Source organism: Monopterus albus, unplaced genomic scaffold (genome assembly GCF_001952655.1).
Source record: "Monopterus albus unplaced genomic scaffold, M_albus_1.0 scaffold4.1, whole genome shotgun sequence".
NCBI classification, from domain to species: domain Eukaryota; kingdom Metazoa; phylum Chordata; class Actinopteri; order Synbranchiformes; family Synbranchidae; genus Monopterus; species Monopterus albus.
In genome coordinates, this window is record NW_018127884.1 from 1,855,579 (window position 1) to 1,876,883 (window position 21,305).

The window sequence follows — 21,305 nt, forward strand, 5'->3', positions numbered from 1 at the left end:
TTTATCTCTACCTAAACACTGTTTTACCTCAGCCTTTGCCAAGATTATATGAAAACGCCCACAGAATGTATCAAAGAATCTGGAATCCGACCATGGGGTAGGAGAAGAATGAATGTGTGAAATCATTTGGCAATGAAATGACAACAGCCTGAATTTTGAAAAAGGGGGAGATCAAACTCTTTATATTAACGTGCGCCTTCAGTACATTATGACTAGGGACACTTCTTGGACAAACTTGTCAATAAGCCTAACTCTGTTAGCCCAGAATGGGCTTCTTTGATTGTTATATGGCTTGATTTACTTTCTGCATATGCGCACATAGAACAACTATCTAAATGATGTATGTGTGCACATTTCAACAGACTAAGGAAGTGGTGCATCCAATTGTAGTGTTTACCATTGCTGAAAAACACTTAAAATGGAAACCACTAAATTCCATAGCATTATATTCATGATTTTAGCTTTTTCTTACCAAAAAGGGAAAATGCATGTTGCACTTGAAGTGGCATCTCTCCTCCCACCCCGCTCCCTCTATAGCCAATAAAAAGCACATTATGCCACTTCATAGAAACCTCTTTCCTGCCAATTAGAGTCCAGGCTGATCTTAAGCCTCCATCTCTTCCAGTCTGTCTATGCTACCCAGCCCTTTCACTACAACGGGCCACTTTCCAATTAATGGATCAATAACGGCCAGTATAGGCTACTTTGTACTTAGCCAGTCAGAGCCCACAATGAATACAGGATAATTTGAGGGAGCTATGACAAATACTGGCTAGATGTTTAGTAGTTGTATTGTTATTATTAGACACTGTATTATACAGTACACACTTTCATCTAGCACTGCAAATATAAGTGAAGTTGTATGTTACATGCTTGCATGTCTTCCCTTTTAATTTCCCTTTGAGCAACTTCTTGAAATAAATTGAACCGAATGAAGCTGAACTAAAGTGGCCTAAACCGAACAGATCCAAACTGCAGCATTTGAATTTGACCTTTAAGGTTTCTATATCAAACTTGCATATTGACCTTAAGTATAAAAGTTCTTTGACCTTAATGGTTCAGAGATGTACTAAACCTGCTGAATACAAAATGAGTCCAGTGGTTCTTTGTAGATTCCACCACAGGTTAATTTGGTCGGTAGTGTGGATGAATATTGCAAAGGCATGTTGCTGAATTGTACTGAATGATGCATTGTATCTAGTCAATGCACCAAGGCCACAAAGGTCAGAGAGATACAGAGTGCAGTGAGGCTGAGTGTAAAAAGCTGCATTCTATTCTGTATTCCCACTGAGGCCCTAAGACTGACCGAGCAGACAGCAGGCCGATTGAGACAAATGGGACGAGCATATTGAAGTGCTATTTTACTCTCAGGCCTTCTTGGTGCACTTTGTGGCTCTGTTCATTTGTACAGGCTATGTTTTTTGTCTATCTGTGTGTGTGTGTGTGTGTACAAGTGTATTTGATATCTTAGGTAGGGGTGGTGAATGAAGACAAATTGTAGCTTCTCTTTCACACATCATTGGACAGCTCTCTTTTATTCACAACAAGTATATACCCACTCCTTCTACCTATCCTGCTAGAAATGATACATGTATTTGTCCTTTACTGTCTTCCAAAAACACACATAATACTCACTGTGTGCTTGTGAGCGCCTGTGTTTCTTCGTGCCACAAGTTGTGAGCGGCTCCAAATCCATCATAACCTTGTGAGTAAGCCAAAGAGATCTAGACAGTAGCTTTTAATTCGATAAAGTGTGTCTCTGTTGTGTGTATCTATGTGATGTTTACACCAAAGGAACTTGGAAAACTGTCAAAGGAGATAAGCAACAGCTCAGGAAACATGGTGGCAAAGGAGGAAAAACAGCAAATAAAGATGAAAGCAGAGAAAGGAGAATACAACAGCAATGTGAGAGGATGATAAAGGAAAAAAAAGGGAAAAGGGGCAGAGCAACTGCACAATAATTAGACTGCATTGATTACCTGGTGGCTGAGGAGCAGTTGTAAGTGATCAAATCTAATTTGCTGGTCCTATACATCTTCCTGGTGATAACAGTCAAAATAATCAATCAATGGGCTTAAGTGAACTTAAAGGCATCATAGTCTACTGCATGTTAAATATCTTACATTATCTCCCAAATAACTTAGAAGAAGCCCAGTCAAAGCGAATTCCAAGTAAGGAAGTGCCACCGATGCAGGGAAATGGAGACTAGACAGATTTTAACTGCAGTGAGGTCTTATCAGTCAGAAGGACACCTTGCTAATGACTCTGGACTTACAAAGGAGACTGAAAAAACATCTTGCACATTTGAAGACAAGTCTGGATTTCAAGGTGACAGATTTTTATTTTCATAATTATTTATGCAGTGTAGGTAAGTTATACAGGCTGATAATAGTCAGTATTTCTGAATTCCTTTTCCATATTCATAGAAGGAAGGAAGGAATTCTGTTTCTCTGGGTGTTTTCTGACTATTTTTATTACTAAAAACAATTTTAAAAAAGCAAGTTGCCAGTTAGCCTGTGATATACATGTATTTAGAACATAAATACATGCATCTGTAAATGATCCTATAACAAAAGATACAGTAAAGCAGGTAACAGTAACCAGTGAACTGTGCACCAATTCTTCCAAAAAGTGATTTTAAAGTATGTCCACCTAAGAATGACAAACCTAAAAAAAAAGAACTCTAATAATCTACTGTTGGTTGCAGCTATACTCAAACACACCCTACTGTGTCATTCCAAGGCGGTTTGGTGAGCTGTGTGTGTTGACAAAAGGTAAAAAAATAACCAGGAAGGGAGCATTAACACCAAGTCTACTGGGGTATGCTTCTGAACCACACACCTGCCCCTGTACCATACTCAGCCCATCCATTTGTTTTCCATTTTGACAGCAGGATTTAAGGCCAATGAGCCAACACTGTTACTGCTTTTCAAAATAAATGTATATACATTCTGTTTTGTTTTTCTTGCTCTACTGAAAACATGCTGAACCCTGACCCCAAAACCATGATGTGTATTCAACTGTGAATTTTGTGTTAGTTAGTTTTATTCAAATATGTTAAGATGCAGCATGCCTCATCTCATGTTGCTTAGTATTTGTGAGGTATAAAGTCAAGCTGAAGTTTTGAATGATTTCATATGATGTTGGCAGGTGAGACCACAACAGAAGATAAAGAAGCCCTTACCTTTGGCAGCATTGCGTGCAGAATGAGCGAGTCGCCCACATGAACTGTGTTGACTGTCCTCTATAATCTAATGTTTGTCATAGCATGGCAGGTTACTTCAGCTGCCAAGTAAATGAGTAAACTGACATTCCATGTGCCTTATGTTTAGAGCTCCGGGTTTGTTTGATATAATAATATTGTGCAATCCTCCAACAGACCTGCTACTTGAGAAGATTTTAGTTTTTATGGACAGCGTACAAAGTAAGATTTCAGAAATGTCTGCAGGAAAGTAAGGAAATGCCTCAGTAAAGTAAGAGAGCATGCTGTGGAATAAGTGCCCATGTAATTATAACATATCACCAGACAGTATCAAAATATACTGATTATTTGTTCTAGCCCTGGTGATTAGTCACTTAAAGTATGTTTCTTACTGACAGTCTCTCATCTCTTTGCAATCTCTAATTGCACTGAACTCAGCTTTAGTACCACAAATGTAATGCCACTCGGGCTGAGTAAAGTTGCCCACATCTATGCATGATGGCGTTGCCACGGCCTTGAAATATTGACTGTGTTTTTTTTATAGAGCTACTATGGGGCTTTTTGTAAAATTGCTGGTTTATTATGAAGCTGGTGACACAGGCCGCTCTAATCCAACTCAATAGTCTCATCTTGTTAATCATGGTTTGCCATAATTCATAATTCATAACATTACTGCATTCCTTGTTATATTTTGTGTTTGTGTTCATTTGGTAGAGAATAGGGCTTTTTTTTCATTAAATGGGGCTAAGCAGCACTTTGAAGGCTATATACAATAGCATGAACAGCATGACCTCTCCCTTGCATATTCACTGCTCAGCAGCAAAGATACAATATTCATAATTAATATGCAACCACTCACACTGATTGCCTATTATTTTGGTTGACCATTCAGTGTCATTAGAAATGCCCATTATGAGCTGAATGGGAAGCATTGAGTTGTCTTAGTGGCTCAACTTTTTTTTGGTCATTCTCAGTCTCAAAAAAAAAAATCATATAGAGAGTAAATGAGATACAAATGAAAGAGCTGATTTATTATTCTAACCACACACTGCGTAGGGGACTGAAATCATCGATAGGTGAAAATATAAAAGTAGAGATTGAACAGAAGGGCAGAGGGAGGACTGAGGTGGCCGCGCTTGAGAGACGAGACAAAAACAATATAATTCAAAGCTCATTTCATTCAACCTGTGCAGTTACTGTACTTTATTATTCATTTTGAGGAAGAGCCAAGTAAACACAGATATAAAATTCTCTTCTGTCTGCAAATGACTACTTTGGTCGCATTTCTATGATAGTTTCCTCGTGTACAAGTGGGATAGCTGCATCTGCCTTTAAGAGTAACAGCTATGAAAGAGTCCATCAGTGTGCTTTTATTGGTTTTCTAAAACTACTTCACATTCATCATTTGTAATAATGTTTGGCATTTTAATTTTGCTAAATTACTAAACAGCATGGAAACAAAACTCCAAAAAATCAGGATTAAAAAGCATGGATAAACAGACCCTGAGCCTGAGCTATGGTCAAGAAAGTGCCATTAAACTCTTGTTCTTAAACCTGTCATTATCTTCTTGAGAATCAACTTGCGTAGAAAGTAATAAAATGCAAACCTCCTGACAGGGAGCACATCCTTGAACTTGTTTTCTCTCTCTCTCTCTCTCTCTCTCACACACACACACACACACACCATTACAGTTACTGGATGTCTTACATTGCAGTCTATTTTATGGTGCATGAGAAAGAAAATGATGAGCTAAACTAAATCTTACATAAACACACATTTTACCACAAATTACAACAAAAAACATATATAATAATCTTTTTCCTGTACTCCTGTACATGTAAGATGATGATCAAGCTGTAATCTATAAAAAAAACAACAACATTACTTATACATCATTTTCATGTTGACCAACATCCCTTTGAGTACAGATTACAATAAGCTGACACTGTGGAAACACAACCGAGCATCTATACTATGTTAAACTGTCCACATCTTTGTGCGTGTGTGTGTTCTTGTACTTGCTACATAGCGAGGACCAAAAAAGAGTGAGGACATTTTGGCCGGTCCTCACTTTAACAAACCTTTGAGTGTTAAGACTTGGTTTTAGGGTTCAGGTTAGAATTAGTTTTAGGTTAGATTTAGGGTTAGCGTTAGGCATTTAGTTTTGATTGGGCAAGGGGCTTGGGAATGCATTATACCAATGAGTGTCCTTACAAAGATAGAAGTACAAGTATGTGTGTATATGTGTTTGTGTGTGGAGGGAGTGGGGGGGGAGTGCATTTGTAGTCATAAAATGAAAAAAGCAAGCTCACATGAGTGTGGTTGTTCATTTTTACCAATGCCCTATAGAAAAGAGAAAAACATTTTTTTAAAAAGAGCCAAACAGACAGAGAATGCAAATGATCTCCTGGTTATACTGTATGTGAAAATCCCCCAAACCAGGAAAACAAATAGTCTTTCACTGAGACATTCAGTCATTAGATGTTTGTTTGAAGTATATTGTTTTAAATCATTTTGTCATGATTTTAGATATAAAGTTCACAAAAAAATTTTTTTTTTGCTTGTTAAAATTAAAAGCTAAAATAATGAGCACCAAGAATACAATAGTGTAAATTTACACTTCCTGCTCACCAGCTGCTGTTACACTTGGTTTTAGGCAAGTTGGATGTGAAGGATCACTAAAATACCACGTGAGTGGGATATTCAAGCCGCAAAATTAATTCTAGTTTCATAAGGGTGGCATTGGCACAATTCCTGTAACAAGCTGCAAACTAAATTCAAATTGAGTGAATTCATATGACTAACCCTGGGGTTCTGAAATTGAGTGAGAAGTCTTCTATAATCCTCTGCTACCAGGCTGGGGAAATGGTGTGTGCATGTGAGAGGGTGTGGGTGTGTTTGTTTGAGTGGGGTCCCAGTGAAGGGACGCATTAGTTACTATTAAATTAGTTACTTGAATCAGCTGAGCCGCCTTTCATGTATTTTCATGTCTAGTGATTCTCCAAAACAGCCAGATCACTATCAGTGCCCCATTTCACTAGTGCAACCAGTATATTTGCTGACATAAACGTAAATGAATGAACTGCTGTGTGTGTGCGTGTGTGTCTGTGTGTGTGTCTGTGTATTCCTGAGCCATTTTTATGTGGTGCAGTCACCTGTATGCAGTGCAATACAAAGAGGCAGTCTGTCCATTACACACAATCACACACACACACACACACAAACACACACACACAGAGTCCACTGAGAGTCTGACTGAGACAAGTTGTAACCTAATCTGTATTTTCCAAAAAATACAGAATTTTGGTCTAGGGCACAAATCACCCCTCTTTCTGATCTTACTGACTTTGCTATATTTGCAATTATTCTCTGTAATATTACTTTTGTTTGCTGCAGTACCTACAAGCATTATCTTTTAAATACTCAACAACACTGACAACAGATCGACGGCCAATTGTGTTCCTCTGAAGCAAGCTGTGAGGAGACTTTTCTGCTCTGAAGAGGAGGGGAGACTCCTGTCAACATCTTTATAACATCTGTGGCATTTAAGCCCCAGGAGTAAATGATAAATGTACCTTTTGGCATAGATATTTATTCCAACACACAAAATCCCTAACACAGCAGTTTTCTAGCGCTCTCAAAATAGCAGCATTGTTTTCACTTGCTACTAGATGCATTCTGTAAAAACACGCTTAACCAACTGGTCTGGGTAGCTTACAGCAGGGATCAGTAAATGATTATTAATAAAGGCAAATATGTCAAATTTGGGAAAAAATATTATAGAAAAATGAGATAAAGAAGCCTTGTGATGATATTAAATACATCGTCCACCTTAAAATGTGAGGAGAGCAGTAAAAAAAAGGAGGATGCACTGTGTGATCTTGGTGTGTAAGCTACTAATCATTCACTACTTGCTCATCAATAGCCACAATGGCTTTGTCATTAAGTGAAGTCTTGAGTCAGCACTGACCTTGCTTCACCCACATTAATCCAAAGCCAACTCAGCCCAAAATTTCAAAGCTGGTGTGAAGGTAACAGACCTATCAGACTATACACATAAAGACAAGCACACACGCCACCATACAAACGCAAATAGTCTGCAAACAACACTTGAAGGTAAAGGTTTTGACAGCTTGGTAAATGTACTTCTTCACTTTCTTGCCAAGAGTTAGTAGAGAAGATCAATTCCACTCTCATACTGTATCTGTACACAAAGTTCATGATGACATCAAGACTCCGGATAATCACTGTTACTGGCCAAGAAATAGCATGACACAGAATCCAAGCTAAATCTAAAACGTGTCATTTTAATATATTGTGGTTAAACAAACAACCTATAACTAATTCATTAGTGAGGTTTTGGCAATGTTGATAGCTGGACTTTGTTAGAGCCAGGTGAGTCGTTTCTCCATGTTTTCCATCTTTAGGTTAAACTATGCTAATGAGGTGCTGCTATATCTTGAGATTATGATACAGAATGGAGGGGAGGGGTATCAATCTTCTCATCTAACTTTGCTCTGCCAAAATAACAGATGTTTACCACAGTTCTAAACTGATGTTATTAAACCCTCTTATCATGTATCAACTTTGACTATAAAAGCAAATACTTTTATAATTTAGTGTTGAAACAAACATTGAACCAAACATTAAAAAGCCAAAATTATTCAATTTGAATTGATAGAGGAATAGTCGTTCTGTGATGAAATGATTTCAAATATTTCCCCAAAGCCCAGATCCAAGGCCAGGCATAGATATATAAACACCCAAACACAGAATGCACACACACATTATGTCTAACACCAGTAGATGCACAAGTGAACATACACACACCCGGGTTCTCGCTGTCTGTATCTCTAGACAAACACACACACACACACACACACACACACACACACACAGCAGATGGACTAGTTTCACTTCAAGGTGACCTATCTACTGTTTATGTATCGGGTCAGTGGTGATGAGGTATTTGAGCAAAGGAGAGGGGCAGGAAAAGGAGGAGTTGTAGACAGGAAGGATATTGGCCAAACAGCTGGGTAAAAACTGACAGAAAAGGCTTTAGGATAATGCTCCATTGTCAGTGTGTTGGATGTCAGCTCCTTTCAGTCTCTTTTAAGTGTATCAGTGTGCATTAAGAATCTGTCAGACCAGCTTAAGCATTAATCAGCTAGCCCACAGAAGAAACAATCGCACATAATCTTAGGCTCTAAACCCTGCCGACCTTCCCCTCAAATGCACAGATAAACTCACCTTCAAACCTCAGTCATTTAAAGACACACACAGGCCTGTGCTCCAATGCTGGCAAGGTTTTTTCTTTTCGCCTCCCCACTCTCCCTCTGCTGTAGTTTATCTGACTGGTTTCTCCCGCGGCACCCATGTCTCTCCACATGGGACTACATTGACTCAGCGTGTCAACATGACCTCAAAGATGACACATTTCAGGCTATGTGTGTGGTGAGAGGTGCAGGGGAGAGGAGAGGAGAGAGGAGGAGAAGGAAAGGGTAAGAGAGAAGGGCAGAACACAAGTTCCATTCATCATCTCAGCAGTGTTGCGAGTGTAAAAACAACAAGATTCTGTTCAGAGTTATCATTGAGTCTACGCTTCCCTCGTGGTACTTCATTTATTAAGACTGTGTGCAGATCAATACGGCAGACATATACACTCTGTACTGTTGACAAGATAATCTCATCATTATGAATTTGGCTTGGGTCGTCAGTAACATGAGCAATTGCAATGCTTATCTGAGATGACAAGAGCAGAAAAAAAGAGAGGGAATCCAAAGAGGAAAAGAGACAGTGAGAGCAGGAGGAGAGCGAGCACTAGCTCTTTTTTCACTCAGCAATGCTCAGAGCAATAGATAATGAAATACAGTATTTCAGTACCAAACAGAGCAAAAATCGGTAAGAAATGGAGCAAAGCAGCAATTGATCTGAATGTTAAAGACCCCCCAAAAGATTTCTCACTTAGATATCAACCCAGTCAGGGGCCAACTGAGTGTATCTGTACAGTGCAACAGAAAAAGATGAGGATGGCCCAAAGTATGATTTTCAATGCACCGCTGGCACACGGTATCGCCGCCGTTACTCTGAAGAGCAGATGCAGTCAAACACATGATGACAAATCTTGTTGCCCACCACTTAGAGGGCCTTTAATAACAACTGAGGGTACCAACTCATTTGCCTCTGTTGCCATAAACACACAACAGCCACTGCACAGCACAGTGGCTGTCAATTCCCTTCAGACACACAGGGCTTTAGACACGGGAGTCAGATTTCAAACTGTGGTGCAGATATAAGCAGGAACAGTGGAATCTCTCCTATTAGAGCGTCAGACTTTCACTGACCATACACACAAGCATGCAAACAAGATTACACTGTTTGGAAAAATGCTCCTAAAACTGCTAAGAAAACTGTCTTTTCCAGATTGGGCAACTGCAATGTACTCCAGCAGTTGTATGAGTGAGGAGAAGCTTGTTTTATATTGAACTGTTTTGACATGTAGTTAGGTGAAAACACAGCAAATAAGATGGTATTCATGGTATATCCCTGCAATTAATTAATCACATTACTGATGAAGCTGAAGAAGTGCTGAACTGTAGAAAGCAAGGACAAGGAGAGAGATATTCATGGACAGAGGGATAAATCACTTCTCTTATACTAATGAGATAGAAGGTGAGAACAGATTCGCATAACTCATTCTTTGAGCTGCGTGTTGTTTCTATGGCACATGCCTGGGGGCACAGTGAAGGAAGATGTGGTCAAAATAAAAGCTCTCTCAGGCTGGAATGGTGCCAAGGCACAGCAGAGAGAGTTCCACTTTGTTTGACTTTGAAAGCGTTTGATTTACGGCAAGGAGACCCAGCTGCTGGCAGTTCAAAGCACACATCGTCATGTCATGTATGCCTATGTAGCCTTCTGTGTGAATCTCAGGACACATTATTGTGAGGTCACATCCTACCTATACCAATCTATTGGTACTGCTCCAGCACCCTGCTGCTCTAACAGTTAAGTCTAAAGACCCCCAGAGGGATCTAAGAACCCTCAGGGAGCTGGCAGCCCCTACAGGGAAGCCCATTTCAATCCGAGGGAACCAGCAAGACCGGTGCTTCAGAACACAGCTGGTGGTAGCACAGGTGCATGTGTCCATGTGCACGCACAAAAACACATAGCAGCTGAGGCTGAGATTCCTCCACTGTGAAAGTTGTGTTTTGTTCTCCTGTTTTTATGACCTCTGTTGGCTCCTTGTGCCTGAGTTGTTTGAGCACAGTGCCAGCAGCACAGAGGTAAATGCTTCAAACTCCACTGGGGCTATGCACTTTTTTTTTTTTGTCACAATCTTTCTCTTCCTGTATAAAATATCACATACTGAAGGATTTGACATAAAAAAAAGAAAATACTTTACAGTAAAAGGATTGTAGGGTATGAAATGTTCACATCAACTTCAACAGAAATGTGGGCAACTCACAGTATCAGTAGGGCCAGGAAAACAAGACCCACTGGCCTAAGAAAACAGCCACAATAAACAAAAATGACTGAGCAATAACAGCAGCAGAAGTCACACACTAGGTATCTTTGTAATGACAGAATACAGAAATGATGTTGATTTACTAATTCTGGTAGGACTTGATCTGAAACCATTTAAAATGTCAGTCTGCCTATGGAAAAGTACATCAAGCTAAACAGCAGCTCTTCCTGCTCAACAGAATGACATGACAAAACGTACATGGCATTTTGAAGATCCGGTGTCAGTGAATTAGGCAGAAGAGTCCTGATCATCCACTTCCGCTATCATATACACGTGTTGTGTTTCCATCACTTTAGGGGATATTACATTGACTTGCTGTGCATTCATTTCCTAGAGACTTACCCTAACCTTAACCATAACTGCTACTTGTCTAACAGTAACCCTTAGCCTCCCCGTAACCTTAAACCAAGTCATCACTATAATATGTAATGATTTACTGTACATTTTGAGGACTTGCTTTATGTCCTTATAACAAAGTCAAGTTCCCACAATGTGACTGTATAAACAGATTTACATCCCCATAACATGAGTAATACCAGGCCACACACACACACACACACACACACACACAAATACACACCAACTTACAAGTGAATGTCCACTGACAATCCACAGACTTGTTATCATACCCATGTCATCTCTAATAGGCTGCTTCCTATTGAACCAAGCAAATTGGTTTAATGCGTCCGGCCAATATGTCCATTTCAGAGGGCAACTTGTGTTCTCATATCCTGTCTCTTTGGAAAAAAAACAACAGAATTCCTTTGTTGCCCCGCATTGCCAGGTTGTGATGTTGGAAGGTCTGCTAAAATAATTAAATTACCAGCACAGTTAAGTGCCGTGTCCATGTGAATGCACGACAGCTGGCTCAAAGGATTTCTAGTAGCTGACCAGTGAGACCAATAAACAGTACATTACCATCCTCAGTCACACATCTATCCATCTATCTACTGTTTGACTTCACTGGACTTTGTTATAAGTAACAGGGTGAAATTGTGTCTCATGGTGGGCATAGTCACGGGCCTACAATTATATTCAATTTTTAACAGGGTTACTTGTAATTGTGAGAAACTGTGATAAAGAAATAAAAAAATTCACTTCTACCTGCCTCTAATTTGAAATAAATTTTCTGGGTACTCATAATAGGTCTCTGCAAATCAACTGTGTAAATCTTTGAATAACTGAAATGAGTTTTATGAGTTTGTCTAATGTTTTTCATAGAAATGGCCAAAGAAAACCTTAACAGAGAGGGACATGATGAAGACAGTCCTGGTACTGTATGTATTATTAGATCAGATTTCCTGAGTCTCTTTCTTTCTGTAACTTGAAGACTTCACTGCCAAACAGGTGCTGAGAATGAAGAAAAAGAAGCTATTTGACAGGCTACTGCAGTCATTTTTACTTTCTCTCACACTGCCTCACATTGCAAAAAGACCCAGGACTGAATACTCAAATTCTCCTTATATCAGAAAGTGAGTAGCTTCTGCTTTCCCTTTACCCTGTGTTCTGCCCTTGCCCCCCACCCCAGATCAATTCACAAATATGTAGCCAGAGACCTCTGATATTCATCACAACGTCTTCCGGTTTCCTCTGATTTGTTAAACATTATGATTTATTAATGAAAAGGGATATAAATATAGCTGCTGTTTTGTGCGGTGCATTACGCTGCTGCTACAGCTTCAAGACATACTGATATCTTTGTACTGAAACAAGCACATCTGCAAACACCACAGCTAAAGTATCAAAAATGGCAGCTAATAAAAAATTAAAAAAAATAAAAACTTTGAATGACAAAATTTCTCTGCTTTGGTTAAACAGAGAACACATAATTTACTGTTGCTCACTAAAGCAACATTCTGACTGCAATTCCTTTATATATCATATGAGCTTAGAGGAGCTGAAGAAAAATAAAACTGCCTATTAATAATTCAGAATTTCAGTATGTAGATGCAGGGTTATGTACAGTAGCAGCAGGTTTATTTGAGGAAATATGATGATACACCCTAAGGCTAGCTGATAAATTTTCTTATGTATTGGCAAGCTCAAATAAAACTAATCTGGGCCAGTAGCTTAGAAGAACTCAACTAGGGGACATAAGTACACAAATTACAAATGCTCTCTTTAACTGTCTCTCATCCCTATAAATGAGTGTTTGTGCATCTACTTTCTGAGCTGCTCAGCCCCGTCTACAAGCTGACTTCGGTACCTACAGGTTTACCAAATTTACCATTCTATAGAAAGCTCAAGAGGAAAGCAGTTATCTAAAGATGAAGGCAGAGGCAGAGAAATGAAATAAAGAGCACTTTTCTATTCATTGCCTGAGCGGCCAGTGAAGTGTGGGAGCAATTTCAATACAATATGAAGTAGAGGCTTTGATAAGACTTTTTTGGTAGAATTCTCAAAAACAGCCCAAGCCCGGTTACATGTGCATCTCTGTGTTCGTGCGCATGAACGTGTTTGTGTTTTTCTTGGTGGAAGAGTGTTTCAAGGTTCGGACAAATGCAAGATTGTCACGCTCATAAAAGAAAGGGGCTCTGTCGAGGAGCCTGCCATCTAAACGCTTAAATCACATGCCTGGAATGCACAATGACATTACAGCCACCCACCCACCTGCACACACACACACAGTCTCCCTAAATTATGTAGAGTAAGACCATTCCTGGAAGAATCCATTTTCAACATCTGCTCCATCTACTTTATTGGCATGCGTATAGTCAACCTAAATAGATCAAAGGAGTGGAAATTTTATCTCGTATACACGGCGCTTAAATGATTATAGTCACACCTCTTTATTTCTTTTTTCAGTAATATTTATGGTTGTCACTCATTTTGAAGACCCATGCTAAAATCTTGATTTATTGGAAATTGTTAGAAGAAAATATCTGCCAGTGTTTCTCTTAGTTACATGTGTTCAAACTGAAAGCAAATATATTTTAAATACAATTAATTCAGTGCCTGCTTGGTAAATTCAGTGTTTTTTCATTCAAAACTATTACAACAAAATATTATCAGGCTGGAAATTGCAGAGAGATATTCTCTATTCCATGTGTTTGTTAGGTATTCATGTTTTATTTTTCATTAAAGCAGTAGAAGCCCCTTACCAACTGACAAGTGACATTGTCATCTCAGCACAAACAAGACCCCTTTTCTCCTTGACACCCTCATGTCAATGCCACCCTTCACAAGGCAGAATGCTGCCACCTAAAGGCAGCTCTTATAGCCTTTCATCCTCCCCCTTCACCTCAGTACCACCTGCACTTTATTAACATGGGTGGTCTCCTGCCGAGACAGGATTCTGTTTAATTAGAGTTTCATGGTGAATTAAATTACAACACTCAAAACATATCAAAACAAATCAATATGATAAATTATGGGCCACCTAAATGTAATGGCTCAGGACTCTCAGAATGTTTGGTAACAGTGAGGGTAGCTTCTTGAAAGAGGCAGCAAGAAAGGCAGTCAGTCGACAACCGCCTGGCACAGCTGAAGCCAAACATAATGTGGGACAAAATCCTAAAATGTATTCAAGACAGAGTGGGCACAGGCTCACTCTTTGGAGCGCATTACTGAAATCCCTTCTTCCTGGGCATTGAGGAATTTTGCAGCAGATTGGTTTTAACCTTGATTCCACACTAAGTAATTCCCTTCAACGCCTTAAGCGGAATTAGGCATCATTACGTATCATCCATCTCCTTATCCCAGGAATTCTCTTTACAAATGAAATGAAGCTCTCCACTGGGCTGGGTGCTGGCACAGTGGTGACAATGATAAGGCCAGCAGAGCTTTGCTGATATGTTCATATTATTCCCCTCTCCAAGCTAGAGACCAAGCCCAGCTTGTCTGCCAGTGCACCACTATAAAACATCATTAGAGGCCAACAGCACTGTCGAGAGAGACTGGGAGTTGCAGGCAGCTACAGTAGCCCTACTAGGTGCAGATGAAGACAGTGCCACTAAGGTGCCCTTGTGAAACTGACTGAGCAGGCAATATGTTCTTCTGCTTTATCCATCTCTTTATTTATTTCTCCTATTTAGCCTTTCCTCCTGTGGCAACTGTAGTGACAGATGGGCTGAGAGGCCTTGGGATCGATGGAAGGGGAATTCTGTCTTTGTTTCCTGACATTTTTCCCATAGCCACTCTCCTCTGACTCAGGTTACTTACTGTCCACACGAACGGAGAGAGGAAGCAGGGAGGAGGGAGAAAAATGATATGTTTCTGTACAGCTTCTGAAGAAACTTAATGCCTCAGGCCATCTCCCTCTACACAGGTTTCTGTTGAATAATACAATAGAGCACCCTGCACGCCTGACACATTGAGGGGACCCTATGTAAACAAGACACTAAGGGCTGTGTTGTTCTTGCTCTTGCTTGTTTTCCCTTTGACAGTCTGAAGGGGAAGAGAAAAGGAAGTGCACAAAATGGATGTGCAACAGCCTCACACAGTCTAATTCATCATCACTGCATTAGCAGAGAAACTGCCTGCAGAATGGACCAGCAATTATTCTGTCCCTCTGATTAGGAAGCCTTAACGGTCTTTGTGCTGACCCTTGCCCTATGCAGCTGATTCATAATGGAAGCAGGGCTGACACGGAGTGGGAACAACAGACAGTGGCCTTCCTCCCTGGCGGGAACACGTCACATCTGATCAGTCATCTTCACATCCATGTCCAGTGCAAATAGTGGGATTGAAAAGAGAGCAAACTCTAATCGAAAGACTACTAGTTAAGAGTCCATCAGGATACAACTGGAAAAAATGTGATTGTCCAATTATGCCAAATGTAATAGGCAGAACAATAATAATAACAATGGCTCACAGTGGGCTCTTTAATATTTCAATCGAATTATATTAGAAACCTAAAATTTTTATTTGTTAACAATAGGTAAACATCTGAAAAAGGTTCACTTTGCCACAATTGCCCATTATCCCCAGTGCTACATACCATACCGTCTTCATCAGGCCCTAATCCTTGTCTGACATGACACACTTGTAATGGGCTTAAGGCCAAAGACACAAAGAAGTTATTAGGTTAGAGGCTTATACACCCAAGTACTCAGAGGCGCATGAAGTAGCTGTGAAAATAAGGCCAATCTGCTAATCTCTAAGAATTAAAATCTCTACAGTTAAACTCAAATAGCTATAGAATTTGATGACTGGTGTTATGATGCTATAAATAGCAGCTTGAAACAGTAAACAAGCATCTATCACTTTTCAGGGTAACTTTACTCCTATGATATATGACTAATATTACATACAGGTAAGCATATTTATATAATATTAATATACTATTTAAAATTGAAATGGGCCCAAAACAACACATACTGTACCTACTTCAGCCCCATTCTAAGCTATTAGTTCCACAGAATCAAATGAAAGTGACTGAGTGATAAATGAAACATTTCTAGGGGAAAACAGATTTCAAAGACCTGCCATGGCAAATTTCATTGTATTGATGTCACTGTCCTCTCTGCCTGACCTGGTCTTGTTTTTCCTTCACTTTACAAACCAAGCGGCAAATGATGAAGTGGGAGCTTTCTGACGGTTGTGACGTGAAAACGGTGGCACAACAGTGAAGGAGCGGGGTGCAATTTCTCTTACCTGTATGATGGACATGCGGTTAGTAGGTGTGTCTGTAGTGCTGGTGACTGGGCCTGTGAAGCTGGTGTGGCATCCCACGTGGCCTTGGGGCACGCTGAGGTTATTGGTAGTGGGCTTGAGGTACATGACCTCTGACCTTGGTGAGCTGAGTGGCAGGCGTGTCTGGTAGTCAAAGTACATGGGAGAGGTGGCCAAGGAAGGGCTGCTTACCACATTCATCACATTCATGGCATCCCGCTCCTCCACCTCGCTCTGCACCAGCATGATGTCGTTCTTGTTAATCTTCTTCTTCTTGCCTTTCCCCAGTTGAGGGTGCGTGTACTCGGCAATGCGACAATTATAAGTACGGATCTCCTTGTTTTCCCGCTTGCACTTGATTGCTATGGTCACCATGGCCGCCAAAAGCATGATGGATATGATGCTTAGAGTTACAATAAGAGGCAGGGACATGTCCCAGTTCTGATTGTCCTTTGTGCGTGGCAGTCCATCGGGAGGATGTCCGTTAGAGGCCTTGATGATGAGTCTGGCGGCAGCAGTGAGAGTTGGCTTGCCGTGATCTGACACTCGGATGATCAGTTCCACGATGGGGCTCACATCGTCCCAGAATGGGTGAGCTGTTCGCACCTCCCCAGTCACGGGATCAATCTCAAAGAGATGCTCCTCATTGCCATCTGAGATTTCATAGGTGAGCCTCCCACTCTCGCCATAGTCATTATCCACTGCCCTCACTGTGGTAACAATGTAGCCAACACCAACGTTACGTGGGACATGGATTTCAGCGGTGTCGTTTTGGAGTAGGGGCAGGACTATAACAGGGATGTTGTCATTGACATCCAGAACACTGATGCGCACTGTGGCATTGCTCTCCAGGTGGGGAGATCCTGCATCTTTAGCAAGAACCTTAAAGTCAAAATACTTTATCTGCTCATAGTTAAAAGATCTCACAGCATAGATGGCTCCATTAGCAGCATTCACATTAACGTAGGTGTTGACATCACCCCCACTCACGTTAGAGTTGATTATGCTGTAGTACACTGTGCCATTCTGGCCAAGGTCTGGGTCATGTGCCAGAACTGAACCTAGGTACTCCCCAGGGATGTTGTTCTCAGGTATCTGAAGAAGGTAAACTGACTTGGTAAAGCGAGGAACATTGTCATTCTCATCCAGAATCTTTACGGTGAATGATTTTGTTGAGTTTAGAGGAGGAATGCCATTGTCTTTGGCCACAATGGTGACATTATACTCATCCTGCATTTCTCTGTCCAAGGGCCTGTCTGTCACCACTGTATAGAAGTTATCATAGTTCTCCTCAAGTTTAAAAGGGACATTACCCAGCACTCTGCACTGAAGCTGCCCATTCCTGCCCGAGTCCTTGTCTGTGACGCGGACCAGAGCAATGACAGTGCCTGGAGGTGCTGCCTCGCTGATGGCTCCCTGTCTCACAGACACAAAGCCTATAGATGGCCAGTTATCATTCCTGTCAAGCACTTTAACAGTGACTTTACAATGACCTGGGATCGGATTGGGGCCTAGATCCTTTGCCTGGACATCAATCTCGATAACTGGGCTCTCTTCATAGTCAATTTCGCCCTGAATCTTTATGACCCCTGTTCTGGAATCTATGGAGAAGAGCTCCCTGATTCTCTCTGGGGCATAGCCACTAAAAGAATAGACTACTTGTCCATTGTTGCCTTCATCAGGATCAGTGGCATTTAAATCTATCAGGACTTTCCCAGGAGGTGAATTTTCAGGAATTTCCACAACATATGATGGCTGATCAAACACAGGGCTATTATCATTGGAATCAATAACTTTAACATTTATCTGCATGGTACCTGACCTAGGATATTCCCCCCCATCAGTGGCTGACAAAATAAGGGTGTGATGGCTTCGTTCTTCTCGGTCCAGTGGTCGTTGAATAACTAATTCTGGGAATTTAGTGCCGTCCCCACGGGATTTTACCTCCAAGGAAAAGAGATTGTAGTCATCGCGTGTTATTTGATAGGTTTTCAGGCCGTTTTCTCCTGCATCTGGGTCATGTGCACTGGTCAGGGGAAAGCGCGTCCCTGGCACTGCATTTTCAGAAATGTCGATATCAATCTGATCTGAGGGGAAAGTGGGTGAGTTGTCATTAATGTCCTGAATATCTATTTTGATCATGCAGATCTCTTTGTCATTAGCAAACACTTCCATGGAGAGCTGGCACTTGGGGTTTCTCTTACACAATGTTTCCCTGTCGATGCGCTGCTTTGTGTACACCAGTCCACTTTGGGGGTCCACGTCAATAAGATGTGGGGCTGAGTTCTCCAGCACCCTGAAGTTGGCTTTCTTACCCTGTCCTCCCTGCCCAATCTGTTCAAGTCCAAGTCTGGCATCTTTGGCAATGTTCCCAATCACTGTTCCTGGACCCTGTTCCTCCGGAACAGAGTAATTCAAGTTTTTCAATGTCAGGGCTTGAGCCCATAAGAGGAGGAAAAAGAAAATAGAAAGATACATCCCCACTTCGTAAAAGCTGCTATAATCTGTGTTGTGTTTACTCTTCCTTTGACCTGTTGATATTTTGTTCAGATTTAGAATTTCTGTTATTCAACATCAAATAAAGAGTTCTGCTCATCATTTGAGGCCTCTGCATTTGTCTTTCAGGATTGTCTTTGCTCAATCTCTTTCTTCCTCTGCCTCTTCCAGCAATCTGTGGTGCTGAACACCTAATTTATATTCAGCTGAGCACCCAGACTCATCTGAGCAATAATCGCGATCCAGTCTCCAAACAGAATAGTTATTTTAAGTGTTCACTCATGCCACCTAAGAAGGAAAGCAGAAAAAATATACTTGTTATAATGTATATGTGTCAATTAGTCATCCAAAAACAGAATAAGATACACTAGCCATTCTAACAGGAAGAAAACAGATTCACTGCTGAGCCAGGAATGAAAAGGGTCTGGTGCGTAATTCATCTACACAATTATGTGGAAAGCAATTGTCAGTTAGTTAACCTTGGGAAGACACTTGGCAGCCCTGTTATACTGGCAAATAATTATTCCCCTTGTAGGTTATTTACTATATGCATTAATATAAACACAAGATTGACGATGCAGTTTTTATCTCAAATGTGCAATTGGACCTGACTCTGGCTGATTATGATCCATTGTCCCATAATTAGAATGCTGACGGAAACTGTCACAAGGCAACGTTAATCATGGTAACACTGCGGGCGTACAACTGTGGCGGCTATTTGAATAAGTGTGCAGAAAATGAGCCTCTTACACGCATTATCAAGTCCGCTTAATCCGGATATTTAAAACGAGTCTCATAAAATTTCAGAAATGAGCTGCCAACATCTCAGCACCGTCATGCAGTTCTCTCCGTTGATGCTCTGCCTCTCTTTCTCCCTGAGATTCAACGGTCCCTGGAAGAAGCTGTTGCATCCCCTTGTATAGGGATGGTTGTGGGAAATAATAATTGCTTGGAAATTAGCAACAGACTGTGCGTCAAGAAGAGACAAAAGAAAGAATATCACAAACTTACCAAAGAGAAACTGCTGTAATAGTCCGAAAGATATAACTGTAAAAATCAAAAGAGTCACTTGCAGCAGGTTTCGCGTACAGTTTCATACCTTAACCGTCTCACTAGGTACCATCCGTATCCTCCTTTCCTCTCTGTGCAGGAACAAAAAAGCCACAAGCCTCCGATGCACACGCAGGCTACAGTGCAGCGCAGTGGGAGAAAAAAGTGCTCCAGAAAAGTATGACTATAATGTCAATGAGCTGAAGTCCTCTCCGCTGTCTGATTAGGATGCAGCGGATCGCCTTATGCCTGCAGTGAGTCACCGTTCTTCACAGAGGAAAAGTGTTCAGAAAGATACTCTATGAGGAGGGCTGGAAATCCACATCTGTGGTAATGTAGATCCAAAAGTTGATATTTAAAAGGCGATCAGTGTGCCCGCCCCTGTCCGAAACACACTGATTTCCATGAGTGGCATTTTGTCCTTGTCCTCCGTCCCCGTCAAAGTCCTCACAGAGAGACAGCCGCTGAGGAGGTGGTCAGCAGCAAAGCCTCGTTCTGGCACACGTCTCTCTGTAATTCTCAGTTAAGTGATGATTTTTGTTATGCATTCGTACAAGTCGTTCCTTAGTATTTCATCCACGTAAAACTGCCATAAGCACACACAGCGCTTCCTCTCACTGACTGAACTCCGGACACCGCATGGTGCATTAAACATTGTCGCTGCTCCTCTGGCAGCCAATGAATTTGAAGAGGTGGGAAGAGAAGGAGGGATTCAAAAGCCGCCGAGGCTACAGACTACAAATGATTGGTGGCTCCTAGACCACCGGTGGCGCATCTGGTTTTTTCAAATATTACACTTCATTGTTGTTTACTCTAAAGGAAATCGTGCGTTGAGCTGGCTTGGCAAGAGACGCGCAGGGCCAGGCTGAAGCGGTTGGAAATTTCAGTTAAGTCATTTATCAACTTGACAAAGATTTAAATTCAGTGGAAATAAATTAATTAGAATTTATACATATACAAATTACTGATGAGGACTATGAGAGATTTTGAACTAATGAATGGTATTTGGAGTGACAAAGAAATCCTGTCTTGTCTTTTTTTTTTTTTTTTTTTTTTTTTTTTTTTTTTTTTTTTTTTTTTTTTTTTTTTTTTGATATTATGCTACCACAATAACATTTTTAAAACTTCATTTTATCTTAAAAAGTTACCTTACCTTTAAAAAAGTTACCTTACCTTTAGCTCTTAGTCCCAGGACTAAGAGCTAAAATGATTAGTCAAAAATTAAGTATTTGGCTGTTTTGGCAATCTCTTTATTGTTTAAGATATGTATCAAGAAGAAAAGCCATACCCACTTCTACCTTCTCAGTGGTCTGGATTTGCTGTTTTATTTCATGGTAAATTGAAAACCTTGCTTGTTGGGAATGTAGGGAACGCACTGGACAGATGTTCAGTGCACCAGAGTCAACACAAGAATAAAG

At 40.7% G+C, this 21,305-nt stretch overlaps 1 protein-coding gene across 4 annotated transcripts in view; it reads right to left on the reverse strand.

Moving 5' to 3' along the window:
- pcdh17 (protocadherin 17) overlaps positions 1-20,521 on the reverse strand; it is a 56,642-nt gene extending 36,121 nt beyond the window's left edge. For 2 of the 4 annotated variants that reach the window (XM_020606980.1, XM_020606957.1), the window contains exons 1-2: positions 19,849-20,521; positions 16,324-19,125 (exon numbers count right to left, since the gene is read on the reverse strand). In XM_020606980.1, coding sequence (XP_020462636.1) covers positions 16,324-18,819 — 2,496 coding nt within the window. In that variant the 5' untranslated portion in view covers positions 18,820-19,125; positions 19,849-20,521. Of the gene's footprint in view, positions 1-16,323; positions 19,126-19,587; positions 19,716-19,848 lie in introns of those variants that run through there. The other 2 variants (XM_020606963.1, XM_020606971.1) reach the window with 2 other exon arrangements.
- Between the last annotated feature and the right edge of the window lie 784 nt (positions 20,522-21,305).